Source organism: Heterodontus francisci, chromosome 33, assembly GCF_036365525.1.
Source record: "Heterodontus francisci isolate sHetFra1 chromosome 33, sHetFra1.hap1, whole genome shotgun sequence".
NCBI classification, from domain to species: domain Eukaryota; kingdom Metazoa; phylum Chordata; class Chondrichthyes; order Heterodontiformes; family Heterodontidae; genus Heterodontus; species Heterodontus francisci.
The window spans coordinates 51,468,970-51,490,724 of record NC_090403.1 but is presented as its reverse complement, the minus strand read 5'-3'; the positions used below and the strand labels follow the sequence as shown (position 1 = coordinate 51,490,724).

The following is a 21,755-nucleotide window of genomic DNA, read 5'->3' as shown; positions in this document are numbered from 1 at the left end:
ATTGAACCTGCCTTCACTGCACTCTCAGGCAGTGCATTCCAGATCCTAACCACTTGCTGCATGAAAATAGTTTTTCCTTATGCTACCATTACTTCTTTTGCCAGTTACCTTAAATCTGTGCCCTCTTGTCCTCGATCCTTCCACAATGAGAACAGTTTCTCCCTGTCTATTCTGTCCAGACTCCTCATGATTTTGAACACCTCTATCAAATCTCCTCTCAACCTTCTCTTTTCCATGGAAAAAAGTCCCAACTTCTGTAATCTATCTGCGTAACTGAAGTTCTCATCCCTGGAACCACTCTCCAGAATCTTTTCTGTACTCTCTCTAATGCCTTCACATCTTTCCTAAAGTGCAGCACCCAGAACTGGATGCAGTACTCCAGTTCAGGCCAAACTAGCGTTCTATACAAGTTTAACAAAACTTCCTTGCTTTTGTACTCTTTGCCCCTATTAATAAAACCTAGGATACTGTTTGCTTTATTAACCACTCTGTCAACCTGTCCTGCCACCTTCAATGATTTATGCACATATGCACGCAGGTCCCTCTGCTCCTGCACCCCCTTTAGAATTGTACCCTTTTTTTTTACTATATTTTCTCCACGTTTTTCCTACCAAAATGAATCACTTCATACTTCTTTGCATCAAATTCCATCTGCCGCTTGTCTGCCCATTCCACCAACTTGTCTATGTACTTTTGAAGTTCTACACTATCCTCCTCACAGTTCACAATTGTTCCAAGTTTCGTATCATCCGCAAATTTTGAAATTGTGTCCTGGACACCAAGGTCTGGGTCATAAATATATATCAGGAAGAGCAAGGGTCCCAACACTGACCCCTGGGGAACTCCAGTACAAACCTTCCTCCAGCCCGAGAAATATCCATTAACCACTAACTCTCTGTTTCCTGTCACTCAGCCAATTTCGTATCCATGTTGCTACCGTCCCTTTTATTTCATGAGCTGTAACATTGCTCACAAGTCTGTTGTGTGGCACTATATCAAATGCCTTCTGGAAATCCATGTACACCACTTCAAAAGCATTATCCTCATCAACCCTTTCTGTTACCTCCTCAAAAAACTCCAGCAATTAGTTAAACATGATTTACCCTCAACAAATCTGTGCTGGCTTTCCTTAATTAACCTGCATTTTCCCAAGTGACTGTTATTCTTGTCCCTAATTATGAGGTAAAACAGACTGGCCTATAATTGCTGGGCTTATCTTTACACCCTTTTTTGAACAAGGGTGTAACATTTGCAATTCTCCAGTCTTCTGGCACCACCCTTGAATCTAAGGAAAACTGGAAAATTACGGCCAGTGCCTCTGCAATTTCCACAGTCACTTCCCTCAGTATCCTTGGATGCATCTCATCCTGTCCGGGTGCCTTATCAACTTTAAGTACAGACAGCCTATCAAATACCTCCTCATCAATTTTAAATCCTTCAAGTGTATGAATTATCTCTTCTTTCACCATTGGGCTGCATCTTCTTCCTTGGTAAAGAAAGATGCAAAGTATTCATTTAATATCTCAGCCATGCCCCCCGCGTAAATCCCCTTCATGGTCCAATGTGTCAGCTCTGTGGACAGGATCTAGTGAAATATTTTGGACAAATGAGTAGGGCACTCATCAGAAGCTCCACTACAATGTGAGGTGGAAAGAAGCTATTTATGATGGCACCTTTGATGCCTCAAGATGTCCCAAAACGTTTTAAGTGTAGTCACTTGCAATTTAGGGAAATGGGCAACCAATTTGCGCACAGCAAGCTCTCACAAACACATGTGAGATAATGACCAAGAAGATCTCTTTTTTTCGTGATGTTGGTTGAGGGATACGTGACACCAGGGAGAACGTCCCTGCTCTGGTGCATTATATGGCATTGAGCTGTACAGACCTAGGAGGTTCCTGGTTCAAACCCTGGTCAGTATTGAGCTCACCGAGCTTGGCTTGGGCACCAGTAAGGATGCTATAGTTGGCCTCCATACTCTGTCATATAATGTATAATGTCAGCCACGATGCTTGCTCCTGGGTACTGTGCAGTGACACCTGCTGGGAAATCTGATTACATGGACCAGGGGTGGTGATACAGTCAGGCTCAGCTGCATTTTGCTCTCTGAAGTGGGCGAGTCTGCTGCCCAAATGCCTCCTCCAAGAACAGTCAGTTGGATGAAGGACTGTTAAAGACAGCACCCGCAAATTTGGTGAAAGACTGACAGAAAATTTGAGGCTTCTGAATTTGGGAGTATCGGAATATGTGGGGGTTTTCCCAGACTCGGAACTGTGGAAGGTAGATCTGAATAAGGGGCGTTAATGATGGGCATCAGCAATTTAACAACAACAGGCCATCGGGTTGTCAACTCTAGTTGGGCCTATTCCTGGAGGTTTCATTACAACTCGCAGCAGTGTCCCAGAGATTAATAAACTGGAAAAAGAAAGACTTGCATTTATAGTGCTGCATTCCCTCACTGAAGTATCAGGCAAGTTTGTGCACTCGAGTCTCTGGTGTGCAACTTGAACCCACAACCTTTTGACTTGGAGGTGAGAGTGCCACCAACTGAGGCACAGCTGACATACATGCCACTCTCAACATGCTCACTTTGCCTTGTGTTTCAGTTCATTCCCTTCACTCCTCATGGAAATTCACCTTCATCTATCACTTGGCCAGCTTGCAGGCTGGAATGCATGACTTCTGTCTGCATTGTCTTTCTGTACTTCAGTTAATGGGGTGAAATAATTGGGTAGGATCGCTAAGAAGAGGTGAATGTTTCACCTGAGGTACATTGCTTCTCCTTGGGCAGGACAACAACATCTTGCATTTATAAAGCGTCTTTAACCTAGTAAAACATCCCAAGGTGCTTCACAGGAGCTTGACCTGACAAAAACTTGACACCATGCCAAAGAAGTAGACATTGGGCCAGGACAAAGAGGTCGTTTTTAAGGAGTATGTTAAAGGAGGAGAGAGAGGCAGAGAGGTTCGGTGAGGGAATTCCATAACTTGGGGTCCAGGCAGCTAAAGGCACGGCCACCAATGGAGGGGACACACAAGAGGCCAGAACTGGGTGAGCACAGTTCTCAGAGGTTTGTAGGACTGGAGGAGGTTACAAAAGTTGCGAAGGGCAAGACCATGGAGGGATTTGAAAACATAGATGAGAACTTGAACAATAAGGTTGGAAAGTGAGCACAGGGTTGATGAGTGAATGGGACTTAGTGCGAATTAGAATTCAAGCAGCAGAATTTTGGATGAACTCCAGTTTATGGAGGGTGGAAGATGGCAGAACATTGGAATATTCAAGTCTGGAATGTGAAAATATAATTTTTGGGGTTTAAATTAAATGGAATGGAAAGCTTGAATATTCAAGAGTAGTTCACAAAGATGGTCCAATATTTTTAATCAGCAAACTAACCTGATGACTCGATGTTTAATATATAACGGTGATTTTTCTCAGGCTTGCTGCTGGCTTAGGAGCTTTAATTTGAATTTTTATCAGCAGTGAGTAATTACTGCCCCTTGGCAAGTAGGCTGATGTTATATTATGCAAATGAGAGACTATATGATTGGAAATAAATTATGACTTGGGAGAGCAGGAACAAAAACAGCTGGACCTCTGTGTGTTCACTGTCATTGTGGGAAAGTGCCTGAATGGAATATCGAAAAGATTCAGACACTACTTCCCCTGTCACATGTGAATATATATGACAAAGGTCTTGTTCTATAATGAAGAAATATCACTTCATAGATCGATACAGCACAGAAGGAGGCCACTCAGCCCACTGTGCCTGTGCCAGCTCTTCGAAAGAACTATCCAATTAGTCCCACTCACCTGCTCTGTCCCCATAGAACTGCAATTTTTTCTCCTTCAAGTATTAATCCAGTTCTCTTTGACAGTTACTATCAAATCTGCTTCCGCCGCCCTTTCAGACAGCACATTCCGATCACAATACCTTTCGGCGTAAAAAATATTTTCCTCATATTGCCTCTGGTTCATTTGCCAAACACCTTAAATATGTCCCCTATCGTTTCAAGACACCTCAGGGAGTTTCATGCAATGAATTACTTCAGAATCACGATGGCTAAATCTGCAGCAGCAACATCTGTTAACGTCGAGATGAATGAGTAATTAATCCACTGGTGTTTGGTTGAGAGAGGGAGAGAAATGTCAGCCAAGGTAGCAGAAAGACTCTCAGCTCTTCATATAGAGCACTGGGATGTTTATTATCCCGAACAGGTAGGAGGGACCTCAAGTTAACATTTAATCTGAAAGTTGGCGATCTCCATCCTGTTCTTGGGCTATGGTAGCATAGCGGTTAGGTTACTGGACGAGTAATTGAGAGGCCTGGATTAATGATCCTGAGGCATGAGTTCAAATCCCACTATGGTAGCTGTGGAAGTTAAATTCAATTAGTTAAGTACATCTGGGATAAAAAGCTGGTGCCAGTACCAGTGAGCGTAATGCTACCGGATTGTTAAAAGCCACCTTTCACCAATCCCAGTTAGAGAAGGAAGCATGCTGTCCTTACCCAATCTGACTTGTATGTGACTCCAGACCCACACCAGTCTGGTTGCCTCTTGACTCCCCTCCGAAATGGCATGGCAAGCCACTGCGCTGAATCGAGAAACTATCCACAAGGACTGCAGTGGTTCAAGAAGGCAGCTCACCACTGCATTCTCAAGGATAATTAGGGATGGACAATACATGCTGGCCTCGCCAGTAGTGATCACATCCCATGAATGAAAAATTTAAGAGAAGTATCATTTTGGATGATGTGCTCGAGTTCTATCATGAAACTCAAACCCACAACTCTCTGGTCCTCTAAAAGAGAGTGCTACTAAATGACCCAAAGTGTCACCTGGTACTTGTTCTCTTCTGAACTACGATTTGTTGGAGAATGCTGTAAGCCACAGTTGAAGATGTTTTATTGAGTGTCCCAACCAGTATCTTGTTTGAGGTCCATTCTGGAGTACTATGACATGATGCATCACTATCATGGCGGGACAGAGCATTGTGGGGAAAGTGACAAAAGAAGATGACTTGTACTTATAGCGATTTTCATAGACTCGGGATGTCCCAAAGTACTTTACAGCCAATGAAGAGCTTTTGAAATGAAGTCACTGGTGAAATGTAGGAAAAACAGCGGCCAATTGACGAACAGTAAGTTCTCACAAGCATCAATATGATGATCAGATTACATGTGATGTTGTTTAAGGGGAAATATTGGTCAGGACACTGGGGAGAACTCTCCTGATCTTCTTTGTATATTGCCATGCAATGGGATCTAATGAGATTTAACATCTCTTCCGAAAGGCAGTACCTCTGACCGCGCAGCTGCCCCTCAGTACTGCACTGGATTGTCAGCTGACTTACCGACAAAGTTTCCTGCTCCCAAATAGCCTCTTGCAGGTACAAAGATTCTAAACCTCTGCATGCCAAGGGTTAATACCGCACCCTGATGAGGCACTATACGACGACATTGATTTTGACAGGATGCTGCAATGCTGCAGTACCTACTGCAACCACCAGAGGTTCACAATGAGCTACTGAGTGAGCAGACCTCCCTCTAATGGTAGTGAATAGCCATGGCAACATTTGCCTCTTCCTCAAAATCTGTTCAAATGTGTTAAACTGCATCTCAAATCTGTGGAAAGTCTAATTTGCATCTTTAACCCCTTCAACTCCCAATTTCAACCCCCAATCCAGTGTCTACAAAATCTTTCTTTTCTCCCCCCCCCCCCCCCCCCCACTTTCTACATTCTATAGTGTAGTGGTTGATGTACCACAGCATCTGGGTATTTAAATTCAGCTAATTGAATAAATCTGGAATAAAAAGCTAGTATCAGTCAATGGTGACTATGTAACTACTAGATTGTCATAAAAGCCCATCTAGTTCACTAATGTCCTTTAGGGAAGGAAATCGGCCGTCCTTACCGGGTCTGACCTACACGTGACTCCAGACCCACAACAATGTGGTTGCCTCTGAACTACCCTCTGAAATGGCCTAGCAAGCCGCCACCTTCTCAAGGGCACTTGGAGATGGGCAATAAATGCTGGCTTTACCAGCGAAGCTTGCAGCCCAGTAATGAATAACATTGGGATTCTGATGGATTCCTTCATTATAAAGGTGGTCTGCAGAGGGCGATTTATGGCATTTTTGTTTTCAAAAAGCAGTGTGCTTGTGTGAAGTGAGAAGTCTGGAACCACCTCCAGTCCTACAGCCCTCTGAGATCTCTCTGCCTGGCCTCTTGTGCATCCCCAATTTTCATCGCTCCACTGTTGGCGGCAGTGCCTTTAGCTGCCTTGGTCCTGAGCTCTGGAATTCCCTTCCTCAACCTCTCTGCCTCTCTCTCTCTCTCTCTCCTTTTAAGATGCTCCTTAAAACCTACCTCTTTGACCAAGCTTTAGGTCACCTGTCCTGATAGCTCCTCATGTGACTTGGTAACATATTTTGTTTGGTAATGCTTCTGTGAAGCACCTTGGGATGTTTTACTATGTCAAAGGTGCTATAAAAATACAAGTTGTTGTTGTGCTGTTGACGGGGTGGGGGGGGGGGGCGGTGGGGGAAGGCTAGGCTCCTTCCAACCTGTGGAATCATAGCCTGTTGTTAATTCAAAATCACTTCATTCAAAGTGCCTGATAATTCCAAAGTAGTCTTTTTGTTTAAAGCACTGTTATTTACATTGCTTAATTCAAAGTGGTGCAGAAAATGGATTATCAGAAGTATTCTTTTGAATGACTTGTGTTTGTAAAGCGTGTTTAACAACTTCAGGACAAAGTGCTTTGCAGCCATTGAAGTAGTTTTGAAGTATAGTCACTGTTTTACAGCCAGTTTGCACACAGCAAGCTCCCTTAAACAGAAATGAGATAAATGAACAGATAATCTGTTTTGGGTGATGTTGGTTAAGGCATAAATATTGGCCAGGACACTAGGTATAACTCCCCTGGTGTGCTTCAGATAGTGGCCATGGGATCTTCTATGTCCACCTGAAAGGGCAGACAGGGCCTCGGTTTAACGTCTCAACCTAAAGGCGGCACTTCTGACAGTGCAGCCCTCCCTCAATACTGCACCTGAAATGGCAGCCTGGATTATCTACCCAAGACTGTGGCGTGGGTCTGTAAACCTTGACCTCAGAGGTGCACATGCTACGCACTAAGCCAAACCTGCTGGGCTACACTTGGTGAGCTTCCCATAACGCTGTACGCATTCCCACACTCACAGGCTGTTTTGTTCAGGAACAAAGAAGGAACTCTTCCCAGTTGTTATATGGGTGCTCAGCTAATTTTATTGTTACCGCACGAGTGTGTGTAGGGGGGGGAGTGAGTGGAAGCAGTTGAAATGAGGCAATGGAGATGAAAGTTATTCTGTCTGCTTGATGGTTACAAACCACCTAATGGCCTCACCATGGTACGAAAACCTCAGGGAGGGTTTGCAGCTGGTGGATTGAAGGTTTGGTTGGAATTTGAGGTTCTTGAATCATCTCTTGAGCTGTGACAAAGCTCCCATTTCATCATAAAAGCAAAATACTGCAGATGCTGGAAATCTGAAATAAAAACAAGAAATGCTGGAAATACTCAGCAGGTCTGGCAGCATCTGTGGAGAGAGAAGCAGAGTTAACGGAACTGCCAGACTTGTTGAGTATTTCCAGCATTTCTTGTTTTTACTCCCGTTTTATCATTTGGCTTATTTGCACATTTATCAGGCTTAGTAATTGGGCTCGGCCCAACACTGCAGATGGTTTGAAATACGAGCAGTGCTGCCGCTAATGGCGAATAAACATTGAGGGGGGAATTTTATGCTCTTCCTTGAGGTGGGTTTGGAGGCGGGAGAGCATAAAATCGGGTGGGATGATGAGGGGGAGGTTCCTGCCTCCGCGAGATTTTAGTCAAGGGCTGGAAGGCCTCTGAACTACCTTCCCACCCACTGCTAATTGAGGCCCTTAACTGGGCAATTAAGCCCCCAATTAAGGGTCTCTTCCTGCCACAGCTGCAATTAGCTGTGCAGTGGGCAGCCCTGTCGTCACTCGGGAAGCACGGCACGGAAAACCGGGCGAGCTACCTCCCCGCTCTTGGGGAGGGGGGGGGCCAGGGAGGTTCCCCGATTAAAGGCATTTAGTACCTGAACGAGGGACCCAGCATCAGGAAGGGGGGTGGTGAGCCCCCTGAGAGCCAGCCCCCCCACCCTTGCTACCCACCCGCTACGGCCCTTTCCCCCTCAGTTCCCCCCCACCCCCCCCCCCCCCCCCCCCCCCAACCCCTGCGAGATCTGTGGCCTGGGTCCAGTGACATTTCTTGGCCTCCGACAGTTGCTGCTCCAGCAGCAACCACCAGTCTCTGATTGACCGGCCTCTCTCCAAGGGCAGGACTGACGGCGATGGAGTCTTTGATCTTGTCGAAGGCCCGCCGCTGTCCACTTAACTGCCTGATTGGTACTAGATTTAGCAAGCTTTCTGTAGAAGAGGCGACGTGGGGATCTTGCTTCGCTTTTTCCAGACATCAGGACCCCTGCCGGCAGGATGAAAGTTCCCCCGGTCTCTTAAAGAGTTTCTTAAAACAGAGGTAAAGTATGAGTAATCTCTCTCTCTGCCTTCTCCCTCCCTTTTCTTTCTCCCTCCCTTTTCTTTCTCCCTCCCTTTTCTTTCTCCCTCCCTTTTCTTTCTCCCTCCCTTTTCTTTCTCCCTCCCTTTTCTTTCTCCCTCCCTTTTCTTTCTCCCTCCCTTTTCTTTCTCCCTCCCTTTTCTTTCTCCCTCCCTTTTCTTTCTCCCTCCCTTTTCTTTCTCCCTCCCTTTTCTTTCTCCCTCCCCTTTCTTTCTTGCCTTCTTTCTCTCCTTTCTTTCTCTCCTTTCTTTCTCTCCTTTCTTTCTCTCCTTTCTTTCTCTCCTTTCTTTCTCTCCTTTCTTTCTCTCCTTTCTTTCTCTCCTTTCTTTCTCTCCTTTCTTTCTCTCCTTTCTTTCTCTCTTTCTCCCTCCTCCTCCTCCTCTCCCCCACCCACCTCCCCGCTCCAGGTCTCTCCTCCTCAACGGCTCTCCCCCTCCCTTTATTTTCCCTCTGTTTCCTTCATCCACACAATGTGCTTTTCTAAAATCCTGGTGTCTTCCTGGCTTCGGCACCTGATAAAAATGCTCCAGCTCTCTGCACCATCAAAGCCATCATTGATCAGCATCATGCAACCAGTCATTGTCTCTCCAAAGTACGTGCTCTCGTCTTGGTATCCGATATGTGATTCCACCCAAGGTAGAGGTACATGTTTATTGCAGCCGTTTGTTTCTCCCAGAAATGCTGAGGTTTGTCTCTTTATGTTTGTGTGCAGCAACATCTCCAGAATGGGTCAAATTCCTGACCAGCAAAGACAGTTCCTGTACCAACAACAGCAGCAGCAGCAGCTACAGCAGCTACTAACCTCTCAGCAACTCACTCCGGTAAGATTTGGTGCATTTCTATGGCAAAATAAAGGGGCCACGGTTTCCTAGTTTGGCATTTATTAGAAATCTCGCTCAAGCTGGCTGGTAATGGGATAATGTCACACTGGTGCAATAAGGGGGCTCTTCGAGAGTTGGGGCTGAGTCGAGGGAGCTTTATTCTGGATCTGACCACATCACAATCCAAGCGTGAGTGTTTGATGGTAACATTAGGCAGTCAAAATGGATCATCACCATCTCCATTTCCGTAGTGCCTTCAACTTAGTAAAACAACTCAATGTACTTCCACCAAGGCATTGGGAGAAAAATGGGCGCCGAGCCACAGATGGTGATATTCGGTGGCAGGGCGATGTGGGTAACACAAAGCTTGGCCACAGAAGTGGGTTTTAAGAAGGGTTTCAAAAGAGAGAGGGAGAGGCAGAGGGATTTAAGGAGGGAGCTCCAGAGGGAGCCTACACTGCTGATAGCATGGTCATCAAAGGTAGGGCAGAGGGAGTGGGGAGAGTTGCACAAGACCCTGGAGTCGGAAGAATGGAGCTTTTGGAGAGCTGGGTTGTTGTGCAGGATGAGGTTGCAGAGAGGGAGGAGTCAGGCCAATGAAGGTGTGTAATCATGAGAATTTTAAATTTAACTTGGGCACTAAGAGGCAATGTACGTCAGTGAGGACAAGAGTGCTGGGCGAATGTGACTTGTTGTAGGATAGGATGTGGACAGCAGTGTTTTAGATGAAGTGTAGTTTACAAAAGATGGGAGACCAGTCAGGAAAGCATTGGAATAGTCTGAAGGTTTGATTTTTGATTTAGAGATACAGCACTGAAACAGGCCCTTCGGCCCACCGAGTCTGTGCCGACCATTAACCACCCATTTATACTAATCCTACACTAATCCCATATTCCTACCACATCCTCACCTGTCCCTATATTTTCCCTACCACCTACCTATACTAGGGGCAATTTATAATGGCCAATTTACCTATCAACCTGCAAGTCTTTTGGCTGTGGGAGGAAACCGGAGCACCCGGAGGAAACCCTCGCAGACACAGGGAGAACTTGCAAACTCCACACAGGCAGTACCCAGAATCGAACCCGGGTCGCTGGAGCTGTCAGGCTGCAGTGCTAAGGTGATAGACAGGGATAGGATCTCGGCGACAGGTGGGCTCAGATAGAGATGGGGGAGGACTAGCAGCTGGATATAGAGACACTGGAGAAAGTACAAAAAAGATTTACAAGAATGATACCAGAACTGAGATTTTGTAGCTGTCAGGAAAAATTGAACAGGCTGGGGGCTCTGCTCTAGAAAAGAGAAGGCTTCAGGGGTGATCTAATAGTGATCTTTATGAAGAGATTTGATAGGGGAGGCATAGAGATGTTTCCACTTGTGGGAAGACTAAAACTAGGGGCCATAAATATAAGATGATCACTAATACATGCAATAAGAAAGTCAGGAGAAACTGCTTTACCAAGCCAAGTGGATCTTGTTACCGCGTGGAGTAGTTGAGGTGAACAGCATAGATGCAATGAAGGGGAAGCTGGATAAACACATGGAGAAAGGAATAGTAGGATCTGCTGATAGGGTGAGATGAAAAGAGGTGGGAGGAGGCTCATGTGGAGCATAAATAGACCAGTTGAGCTGAGTGGCCTGTTTCTGTGCTGCAAATTCCTAAATAATTATGCAATCTGGACACATGCTTTGTAACCACTGTGACTGAGCATGGACAGTGGTGACTGAGGGGAGCTAAAGCATATTGTAGTTGTGGTTTCAGCTAGCTTGGAATAGGCTGGGGATTAAAGCTGAGCTCTGTGTGGGCTTTGTTACTCAGTCCCACACTGAACCGTGTATTTGATAAGCGAACCTGTCAGAACAGCAGACTCTTGGGCACATCGGTCAGCATTGAGTCATGGTGTCTCCTGTACCCTGACCCAGGACCAGCAAGCATTGGTTTATCAGATGATGCAACAGCAGCAGCACAGACAGCGGGAGCTCCAGCGGCTACAGATGTCTGGAACGTCACAACTCCCCGTCAACAACTTCGCACAAGGATCTCCATCCCTGCCTGTCCACTCAGGATCAAACAGCTCGTTCCTTTCCGTTCACACTGACAGCAGTGTGCAGAAAGCTCAGGTAAGCTTTTAACTTTCATACACAGCAGACACACGATCCTGCTGTTACCTTGGGCCGCTAAGGTCCCCCCCTCTCTCAAGCTCTCTCTCGCACTCTCTTTTTCTCTCACTTTCCCAGTTCTCTCCTTCGCCCACACCCTCTCGTCTCGCAGGCTTTCTCTATTCTCTCAGCTCCTCTTTCTGCCTCTTTCCTCTTTCAACTCAACTTTCTCTCTCCATTTGCTCTCTCTTCTGTCTGTCTCTTTTTGTCTCTCTTCCTCACTCCCAATACTACAATATTGTCCATATTTATGTATTACCTGTGATGAATGGAAGTTTTTTTTCTATATACGTAATGGTTACAGAGTTGGGGGAGTCACTTCAAAAACTCACTCCATAATTGCGGACTTGATATGAATCTCCCAGATACCTAATAATAATCTTTTTGTCACCCTTTTTTTTGTAAGAGGTTAAGTGATAAAGTCAACCAGGAAAAGAGCTGACGTCCTGCACCGCATCGTGACTGCTCATTGGGCACAACGATTTTTGGATCTTGCTCCTTCACAACGTCTTTTCTTGAAGTCAAAAGTCACGGGTCCAGAGTTGAACAGCCTCGGATATCTGCTGCTGCTGACGGCCTCTTGCGCGCAGAAGGTGAAACAAAACAAGTTTGGAAGCAAGTTGCACAAGGGAACTCGTTGCATCCTCTCAGGAAAAGAAAAATAATGCTTTTTTTTGCGGGTGGGGTGAGGTGGGGGGTGGCTACTGAAGCTTTTTGACGTCTTTTATCGATCAGTGGTGAAGGAGTGTCCCTATGCTGTAACGAGTCATTGGAATCACGAGCAGTGAAAATTCGATTTTGCTGTCCTGGTGGGAATTAAGAAAATGGATCATTGCTGCTGTACAGAAACTCAAAGAGCCGCCTTTAGATGCAAAGTCAGAGGATGGGAACAACTTTTAAGATACCATCCACCAGTCTGAGTTTGTGGTTAGCAATATCTGTGGTATCTGAGTGACTAACTGTTCCCTCACATCGTCTTCTGTGTCAACTATTGTAACTTTATTTTTCTTTTTTGTGTGTGAATATTTGTGTTTTCTTTCCAATGTACAACACAGGTAACTGTCAAGAGTGACATGAGTAGAATTATTATCTTTAATCAGACAAAACGGCGAGGCAGAGGACGTTTTGCTGAAGACAGGAAGCTGCTGCTGTCTGCACCCGGAACCTGAACTGAGAAACCCACCTCTCTCTTTTCCCCAGGTGAACTACCAACCAAGCAGGCCCAGCAGAAACATCTGGAGTTGGGAGTGCTAGAGGCTCTGTGCCAAGGTGTGCCAGACACGGGGCTTGAGTCGATACTGCCCTGTGCCATGAGCTCCAGACACTTTGCCTGGGATATTTTGGGGATGTTGGCAAGCACTGTTTTCGCACAGGGAGGGATGGTTGCTTTGACTTTATTCATTCTTGGGGTTGTGGCAAGGCCAGCATTTATTGCCTGTTTCCCATGAGAAGGTAGGCCGTCTTCTTGAACTGCTGCAGTCTGGGTGACAAAGGTGATTCTCACAGTTTTGTTGAATAGCATGTTCCAGGATTTTCACCCAGTGATGCTCCAATCCCTCATGCCACTGGGTGGCTCATTCTTCAAATCACCTTTAACAGAAGCCTGGCAACTGGTCACCTGTTCCTTCTGATTAGGTGATTGAAGCAGATATGGGAGGTGAGAACGGGAGACATAGAATAAAGTATTGGAGTTTTAAAAAAATAATAAAAAACAGGTTTCCTCTGACAGAGAATGCTGGAAACCTGAAATAAAACTAGAAAATGCTAGAAATGCACAGCAGCATTGGAAAGAGAAAGTCTGTTATAATCGAGGGTCGCAACCGAAACACAAACCAAGCATTCTCTTTCAGACACTGACTGGCCTGTAGAATTTTTTATCACTTTGTAAGCTATGCCCGGATTCGGTGAATTGCTTCTATGTGTCATGTTCTTCATCTCAGAAGGTAGAGAAGATTGGGCCAGGACATTGGTAATTATTACTCACATTCCAGATTTATTCTGTGGATGTTCACTGGTTAAGAGTCTTGCCCTCCGACCTTAGTGCGAACTGGAATTCCCGCTGACCTCCGTGAAGCCACATTTTTCCACTTGCACCTCCTCTCCCTTTCCTCAATGGACATAGAACCATAAATCTGAACCCCATACCCACCACCCCCATCACTGAAAGTGTTAATTCAGCCTGACATTTCACTACATTTATTCTTGCTTTAATCACAGCGTCTTCATGGAACTGTGCTGTGTTTTGATTGTTTTGCTATTGGGGCCAGTCCAACATTACAACAGATAGGAAATGATATTGTCGGCATGAGAGTTTTCTGAACGTTGTGTAGAAACTGATTCACAGGCTGCCTGAGGGGGCCTGGAGTTCGGGGCTCCCCAGAGACCAAGAGCCTGTGAGCTTCCCCCAGGGAATCAGGAGTCTGGGAGCTCCCACAAGGGAGCAGGAGTCTGGAGAGCTCCAGCATGATGGCTAAGCTTTGTTGCATTTTCAAGAGGCAGAATTAAATTTGTGCCAGCTGACCTTTAAACCTGAATGAAGCTAAGGCTGGTATGTGGTGTTCGATGTACTCCATTAATAATTCAAGGAGCCCGCTGTCCCGTAGCTGCTTTTATATTGAGTTTCTAGCTGGGTGAGACCCACAGGGCTCCACACTTGCTGTTCATCCCACAGCCAAAGGCAAGCTCGGGAGGAAGATTGGCTGGCGGGTCAGGATTCCCGCTGTTTTATTTTTATTTATTAAAAACTTGCAGGTTTTTTTTGGCAAAGACTCTTGACCCAACCTGCTGAGTTTACTTTCTCTGGTTTTATTAAACTGTCCGAGACCCAGCATGTACCATGGGCCTCGCTCAATAGAAAAGCAGCTGGGTAACGAAGTTATAGCAGGGAACAACTTGTGTTTCTATAATCAGCAACCAGCGATGATTTCCCGTCCAACCAGGTCAGCTAGCAATCCCAGACGTTGGACGATCTGAACTGATGCATTTTATGGGGTGGCTGGGTGACTGATTTGTGATACGTCTGACAGAAAATTACCTTGCACTTTATATGGAAATCTGAATGCTATGCATCTTTCCTTTAGGATAATTTCTTGAGCTTTTCCCTCTTAAACCAACCACCACCCGAGGGAAAACTCCCAATTGCTTCCGACCTCGTGCCATTACAGTTGGAGAGTAGGAATAAGCCCTGCCCTGTAGGTGGTTTCAATTATAAGAGCTCCTGGTACATTTCCACTTCCCTTACCATTAGTTACGATTATTATTGAAGTGCCCAGCCCATGTTACCAACCCTGCAGGATTGCCCTGGAGTCTCCAGGAATTCCAGACTAATCCCCAGGACATTGCTGCAAGTGAACCCAGCAGAAAAAGCATAGGAGGCAATAAAAAGTTGTTTTTTTTCCAATTAATTTTATTTGTAAACTTTTGTTTACTAGTCTTAAAAATCACAATTGGACATGGGAATAAAGGACTGTTTGGCCGACAGTTTAAAAAATCACCCAAATCGGGTAACAAAGAAGCTGTCCGCTTTCTGATTGGCCATGGGAAGGTGGGCTGCCAGGGTGATGGAGCTGTTGAGCAGCCAATGGCGTGAGTGTGGGGGCAGGGTGGTTGGAGGCTGGAGGTCATATGATGAAACCTCCAGGAATATGTCCAGAGTTGGCAACCCCAGTGAGATACTTCCCAAATTCTGCTCGACATGGTAAAAGGATCCTTTTGGCAGAAATTGCCGCGCTCAAAAGGATTTAAAAGTATTTTTCAAGAAAAACTACAATTTAAAAAAAAAAATTAGCAGCAGCTTTATCTGTAAACCATTGTAAATATAACCTGCAGGAACTGTACAAAAGAGTAGGTGCTATTGAGGGGGTGCTGCAATAATGAAGAGGTAGTTGCACAGCTAGTCCTGCAGATGAGGAAGGTGGTGAAGGAAATCTTCACAGTTTTATATTGTTAGGAAATTCCCCCTTTAAAAATTAAAATTAAAAATTCAACTTGTATTAGGTCAAGGAAAGCAGCATATTCTCAGGGCTCCTAACCCTCTGCCATTGTTTGTCATTCCTCAAGTAATAGGGGTTCAAACTGATGGGTTTTTCATGCTGATTATAACCCAGCTTTCTAGCCAGCCGGCCCATTCTCTAACTGCTCCTTCACTTGAAAGAAAGGGTCATATCTGGGACGTTGGGTGTTTTTGGACTTCAGTGTGTGATTGGGTTGCTGTGATAGACCTGCAGAGAGTTGGAGGGGTCTTGTTTGGTTAGGACAGTGGTGTTCCCTCTGGATGTGGAGGGGAGCTGTGGCTTTGTAAGTGGGACATGTGGAGAATGGGGGTATTAATGGCTTGATGCCATTAGGTGAAAAGACACCGCTAACTGGAAGGAGAGCTGGAAAGGGCACTATTTACTGCTTCCAATGTAGTCTAATTTAATTATTGTATAAAAACTGTGCGTATTTTTTTTGTTCATTTCCAGGAGGGTCTGAGGCTCAGTCCTTGGTCTCTGCCTTATTCAGAAGTTGGGGCTCAGAATGATCTCAGCGTCTCTGAATTAGAGGTGTCAAAGTCAACTGGAGATCTTGCGCCTGATCGCTGTTTAATGATTCTTGCGGAAAGCACGTGTGCATATTTGTGAGCAAGCCAGCTTGTGGATGTATTAGTTTAGGACAGGGTAAGGCTCAACCATGATAAACAGCACTAACTGAGAACGGTCCCACATTGGGTTAGGTGCAGAAGGTGAATTTTCTTCAAGTAGAGCCAGGAAGTGAAACACAATTTTGCTACGTTTTTTTCTACCATCTTGTTGGCTGCCTTGGTTCTTGAGTCCAGTACATTGAATCATTACATCATTGGATGAGGGTGCTGTCTTTTTCTTTAGCTATGGTCACGCCGCACTTTAGGGCTTCAAATGCCAGTTCCAAAGGTACAGGTAAGCCACCTGAACGAGAAAGGAACAGAATAAGTTACCGTCTCACCTCCAGTTGTAACAAGGCCCTAGATTATGAAAATACGTGTTGACAATGCCACCTGGAATTTGCCGTATAGCAGCCGCATCTTAGGGTGGCACTGAGTGTGAAGATGCATAGTTTCTGCACTCCAACTCTGCCCCTTTTTGTAATATGGGTTTTGCTACTTGGGGAGGGTGAATATCTCGGGTTTAGGGGAGGGGGACAGAGCCCTTGCTGCTCCCTTTTGGTAACACAGAAATAGGATAGGCAGTGGCCTGGAGGTTGGCTGCCCTCTTAGCAACAGAGGTGCATGATATCAAAAGGACTTTGTGGGGGGTGGGGTGGTGGTTGCCAACCCCAGAGTCTCCAGGAATTGAAGATTAATCTCCAGGACGCTGCTTCATTTTCTTTGAAGATTTTCATTTATTAGTTATAAAAAAATGGTGGTGTGGCTGGGAAGGAAAGGGCCAGTGAACAAACAGTCAAGAACCATCCAATCGGGTAATGAGTCTTTTTACTTTCCAAATGGGATATGCTACGAGGGTGGACATGTCAGGTGACCGATGGAAGGCATGGGATCATGTGATGAAACCTCCAGGTACAACCAGAGTTGGCAGCCCCTTAAGGGAAGGAAGACAGCAAAGGAGAGAGGCTTGCCAATGCTGTTGGGCCTGGGCCTTTTCTAACCAAGCTAACTAGGGTGCCAGCGAGGTGTAGAATCCCCCTGATGCATTTGAGGGGCAACACATTCTCGGTTCTCTTTCGTTTTTGAAAATGTGATATGTTTGAACCTCTCGCAGTGCTGAGAGAGATGCGTTTTCAAAGGTGAATCAAAAGGTTGCAACTGGATTCAGGTTGGACTTTGCTGCCAAATCGATACTTTTAATGGCATCAATTTCAGTCTGAGAAAACTTGGTTAATTGGTAATTGCACCCTTTCTAAGTAAAACATCGTAAGTAAGTCAGATATAATGCAAGCCTTTTGTATATGGAAGTAATATAACGTATTCTCCAATAACCCACTGATAAATGATGGTAGTGCGATTTTGGGCAGAGGTTTTTGTTGTTTATACTGAGAGGAATGTAACTTGAGTTATGTTAGAGGGAAGTTTTCCTCTGTGAGCTAGGTGCATCCGAATCGTAAAGGGTGTTCTTTACAAAAAGGGACTTACGATTTGATTAAGTGATTGACCTGGAGTCTCCAGGAATTGAAGATTAATCTGTAGGACACTGCTGGGAGCAAACCCCTGAGAAAAATTATAGGAGCATTAAAATAAAACTGTTTTGTTTTCATTTTCTTTGAACTCTTTAGTTTATTAGTTAAAACATAGTGCAGATTGGGGGTTGGGAGATTAGCTCTTTCACAGAGTCAAGAACCATCCAATCAAGCAACAAAGCGTCTGTTCGTTTCTTGGTGAGGGAAGGTGGTGCAATGAGAGTTTGGACGTGCCAGACAACCAAGGTGGGCGGGGCAGTTCGAGGTCATGTGATGAAACCGTCAGGACCATGGCTAGAATTTTATGTTGGGGGCGGAAGCCTCGCCCTCCGACCAAAAGGTCAGGGGGCAAGCCTGCCTCCACCAGGCCTAGGGAGCCACTCTGGGATTTTTCACTCCTGAGGCCCTTAATTGTCGTTGGGCGGGACTTCCACCTCCTTGCTGCAGGGGGTCTTGCCCAATGGAGCTACCGACCAATCAGCGGGCCAGCAGCTCTTAGTCCTAGCATTGACACCGGGAGTAGTGGCCACTGCTGGGCCTACACCCAGCCATTGGAGGCAAGAGGAAGGATGGCCCCGGAACTAAGGTATGTTTTTGGGGCCTTGCCTGGGACAATCAACCAGAACCCCGGCAAGGCAAGGGGGGGCAACTGGGGGGGGGGTGGCGGTGGTTGGGAGTGTTGTATGGTGGGGCAGTTGGGGCTTCTGGGGCAGCCCTCTGTGGGGGCACAGGGTGTTAGATCCCCAGCCAGTAAAAAGGCCTTTGCCGTTCAGCTGCCACGGGTAAAGTACCAGCCATGCGAGAGAAAACCCTTAAGTGTGAGTTAATTGGCCAATTAAGGGCCTTGATTGGGCTGGGGCAGGCGGGCCATTTCTCACCGCCGCTGCCCCACTTAAAATTACAGTGGGGTCGGGAATAGCCCCCTTCGCCTCCCACTCAATTTCTTCCCCCCGCCACCAGCCCTCTTGTTGAGGGGGCTGTAAGTTTCCGGGGGCCTGTGTCTATCAGAGTTGGCAACCCTACAGGTAACACAAAGAGGAAACCTCCCATGGTCAGGATTCAAAGATGATGAGGCATGTTCACAGGTGGTGTACATATCAGAAACATGACCAACAACCACCCTCCTCTTGATACCATGGGTCAATTGGGTTCAAGCTGCAGAGGATGGTTCTAATTGTAACTCTCCATGGTTTTTAAAAGTAGATAATGTAATAAAGGTGTTGAAGTGGGGACAGACTTGGATGATCCAGTTTTTGTCTCCATTGTAATTGGTTATTTGTTTTCCTATGCACTTTTTAAACGTGGGAGCAGTGGGTGTCTTGTGATTGGCAGTGGTCTGACGCACTGTAGTCTGGCTTAGCTGTTTTTGGTAGAGTTGGTGGCAAAGTCATATAAACCAGTGTTAAACCATAGCCACAGACATTTCGACAAATGGTGTAGCATCGGGATACTGCGCAAGTAATGTAAATAATTGAAGAAAAAGTGTCATTGTAAAAACTTTTCATTGTAGATTATGGCACATTTATAAATTGAACCATGCTTTTTAAAAACATTTTTTTAAAAAATTCAATATGTTAATCTTTTTAGAGGCTTACCCTAGAATAGCAGGATACCCACTGTGACTCAGTGCAATGCCCAGTGTGCAACTTGAGTTGCGTGCACACACATCTGGAAGATCCCAGTTTTGGGGCCACCTGGCTATGCCCAGTCAGTTGATTGCAGCTGGTGTGGGGTAGTAGGGATACTGCACGTTCTCCCGTGCACAATCTGGAGGGTTAATGCTTCAAACCTCATGACCCCCTCCCCACTGTAGGAAACATGCGTGTGACTATTTGGAGAAGGATAGGATTGCTCTGTGGTGAAGCCTCCCACAGCAGAATTGCCAACTGACCCTCCCCATCCAGGATCACGCGCCAGATCGCATGAATCGGCAGCTCATCAGATTTTGTCTGCAGCGGAGAGAAGGAAATCAGAGGGAGAGGTTTTTCAAAATAAAACAACCGTATCAAGGCAGAGAATGGATTACTCTGCAGGTGAACCCTTTCTGCTTTTTTTTTTAAAAAAATAGTCTGATGTTTGTAACTCTGGGTATAAGTTGTACAGGTGCTTCACCCGATTTGTAAATAAACTCATTTCAAATATTTGTCAAAAGTGGGGAAAAAAGAAAAAAATCTAAATATTCTCATTTGTAATATTTCTATGGAAAACATTTTGCCTTAGAAAGAGATTTATCTGTCTGGTTTTATTTATTTGTTTTTTTTTAAATAACTTTGCAATTATACACAGGACTGTTTAGAGATGGCCATGTTGCCTGTGCACAACATGTGAATTGAGCAAATGTAAGAGAGATATTTTGCTATGAAGGATTACATTTTTACTAAAAAGCAAATTGTTCAAAAACGAAAATAATTTATCTTGTTTATTTGCTTTGGTGTCATGTCTGTTTTTTGTGTCAGAAGGTGATGGGCACCATTCCATGAAATTTGCCCATGTAATTTATATTGACACTCCCAGTGCAATACTGAGGGAGTGCTGCACAGGCGGAGATGCCGTCTTTCAGATGAGATGTTAAAGCGAAGCCCTGTCTGCCCCCTCAGGTGCACGTATAAGATCCCAAGGCAATATTTCAAATAAGATCGGGGGAGTTCTTCCCAGTGTCCTGGTCAATATTTGTCCCTCAACCAACATCACTAAAACAGATCATCTGGTCATTATCACATTGTTGTTTGTGGGACATCGCTGTGTGCAAATTAGCTGCCCTGATTCCGACATTAATAAAAAGTGTAGTGACTGTTGTAAAGTTAATAAAAGGTACATAATTGACTAAAGTGCCACGGTCATGAAAAACAGTATAAATGTAAGACCCTTGCAACTTCATCACTGCATCAAATCTGAGCAAATGTGGGATGGACTTGAAAGCTGCCTTAACTGATGGCTTGGGGCTGTCCAATCACCCCAGTGTCATAGGCCCACATGTCTCTGAGTCTTGCCAATCAAGCCACAGCAATTTAACAACTATTGTTACTTATGTCACTTACTCAGTGTGAGTTTTACGGTCCTGGAGGTTTGGGAAAGGATGTTTTTAATGCTGGTGCCCTGCCAGTGCATAAATCCCAAATCAGAATACTAATATCTCTTTGTATCAGCAACTTGAGCTAAAGGCCAAATTAATGGGATTTAAAATTTAATACGTTGACGCACAGCCTCGGTGGTATCTATCCAGGTATGCCAACCCAGCTGATTTAAAATCGAGGCGATGAATACACAGGAACCAGTGTACGTCAGCGAGCACAGGGATGATAGGTGGACGGGACTCGATGCATGTCAGGACATTGGGTGGCAGAGTTTTGGATGATGCAAAGTGAGAGACACTGTGGGAGTGGCTGATGTATTTGATATTCAGTCATCACAATCAAGGAATTAGCACATTTTATAAGCTACTCCCTGAGCTAGGTATGAAGATTAGTCATCAGAAACTGGATGCTAAAGCAGTACATTCTGTTGATGGCAGACGGTTGTCATTCACACAAGAGACATCAGGAAGTTTCTCAACTCGTCATTGCTAAATTTGTCTACATTCAGGATTATGCCTATACAATGCAATATCTAACAGTAGCATTACCTGGGGGTCCAACAATAGGATCCCTTCATGATCTAAACTAATCTTTAACATGAACCGCTACAATCTTTTCAAAAGTGACTGGGAAAACAATCATTAAGACGAGGCCAGGTAAAATTGCACAGAATTACGTATAAGAGCATACAGCACAGAAATAGGTCATTTAGCCTGCGTTGCTGTCTAGCTCTACCTAATTTTATTGCAGACATAAATTAAGATACTTATATTTCACAGCAACGGAACGTGTACAGCAATCATTGCATTGGTCTCAGTTGATCAGCACAACTTGTCCATGTGTACAAGAAACGCACAAAGTTAACATGCAGGTGCAGCAGGCTATTAGGAAGGCAAATGGCATGTTGGCTTTTATTGCAAGGGGATTAGAGTACAGGAATAAAGAAGTCTTACTAAAATTGTACAGGGC

At 45.2% G+C, this 21,755-nt stretch overlaps 1 protein-coding gene across 5 annotated transcripts in view; it reads left to right on the top strand.

Moving 5' to 3' along the window:
- Window positions 1-13,264, top strand: part of LOC137348204 (protein AF-10-like) — a 172,028-nt gene extending 158,764 nt beyond the window's left edge. For all 5 annotated transcript variants that reach the window (XM_068013556.1, XM_068013555.1, XM_068013554.1 and 2 more), the window contains 3 exons: window positions 9,294-9,402; window positions 11,326-11,523; window positions 11,969-13,264. In XM_068013556.1, the coding sequence (XP_067869657.1) occupies window positions 9,294-9,402; window positions 11,326-11,523; window positions 11,969-12,004 (343 nt within the window). In that variant the 3' untranslated portion in view covers window positions 12,005-13,264. The remainder of the gene's footprint in view (window positions 1-9,293; window positions 9,403-11,325; window positions 11,524-11,968) is intronic.
- The last annotated feature ends 8,491 nt before the right edge of the window (window positions 13,265-21,755 follow it).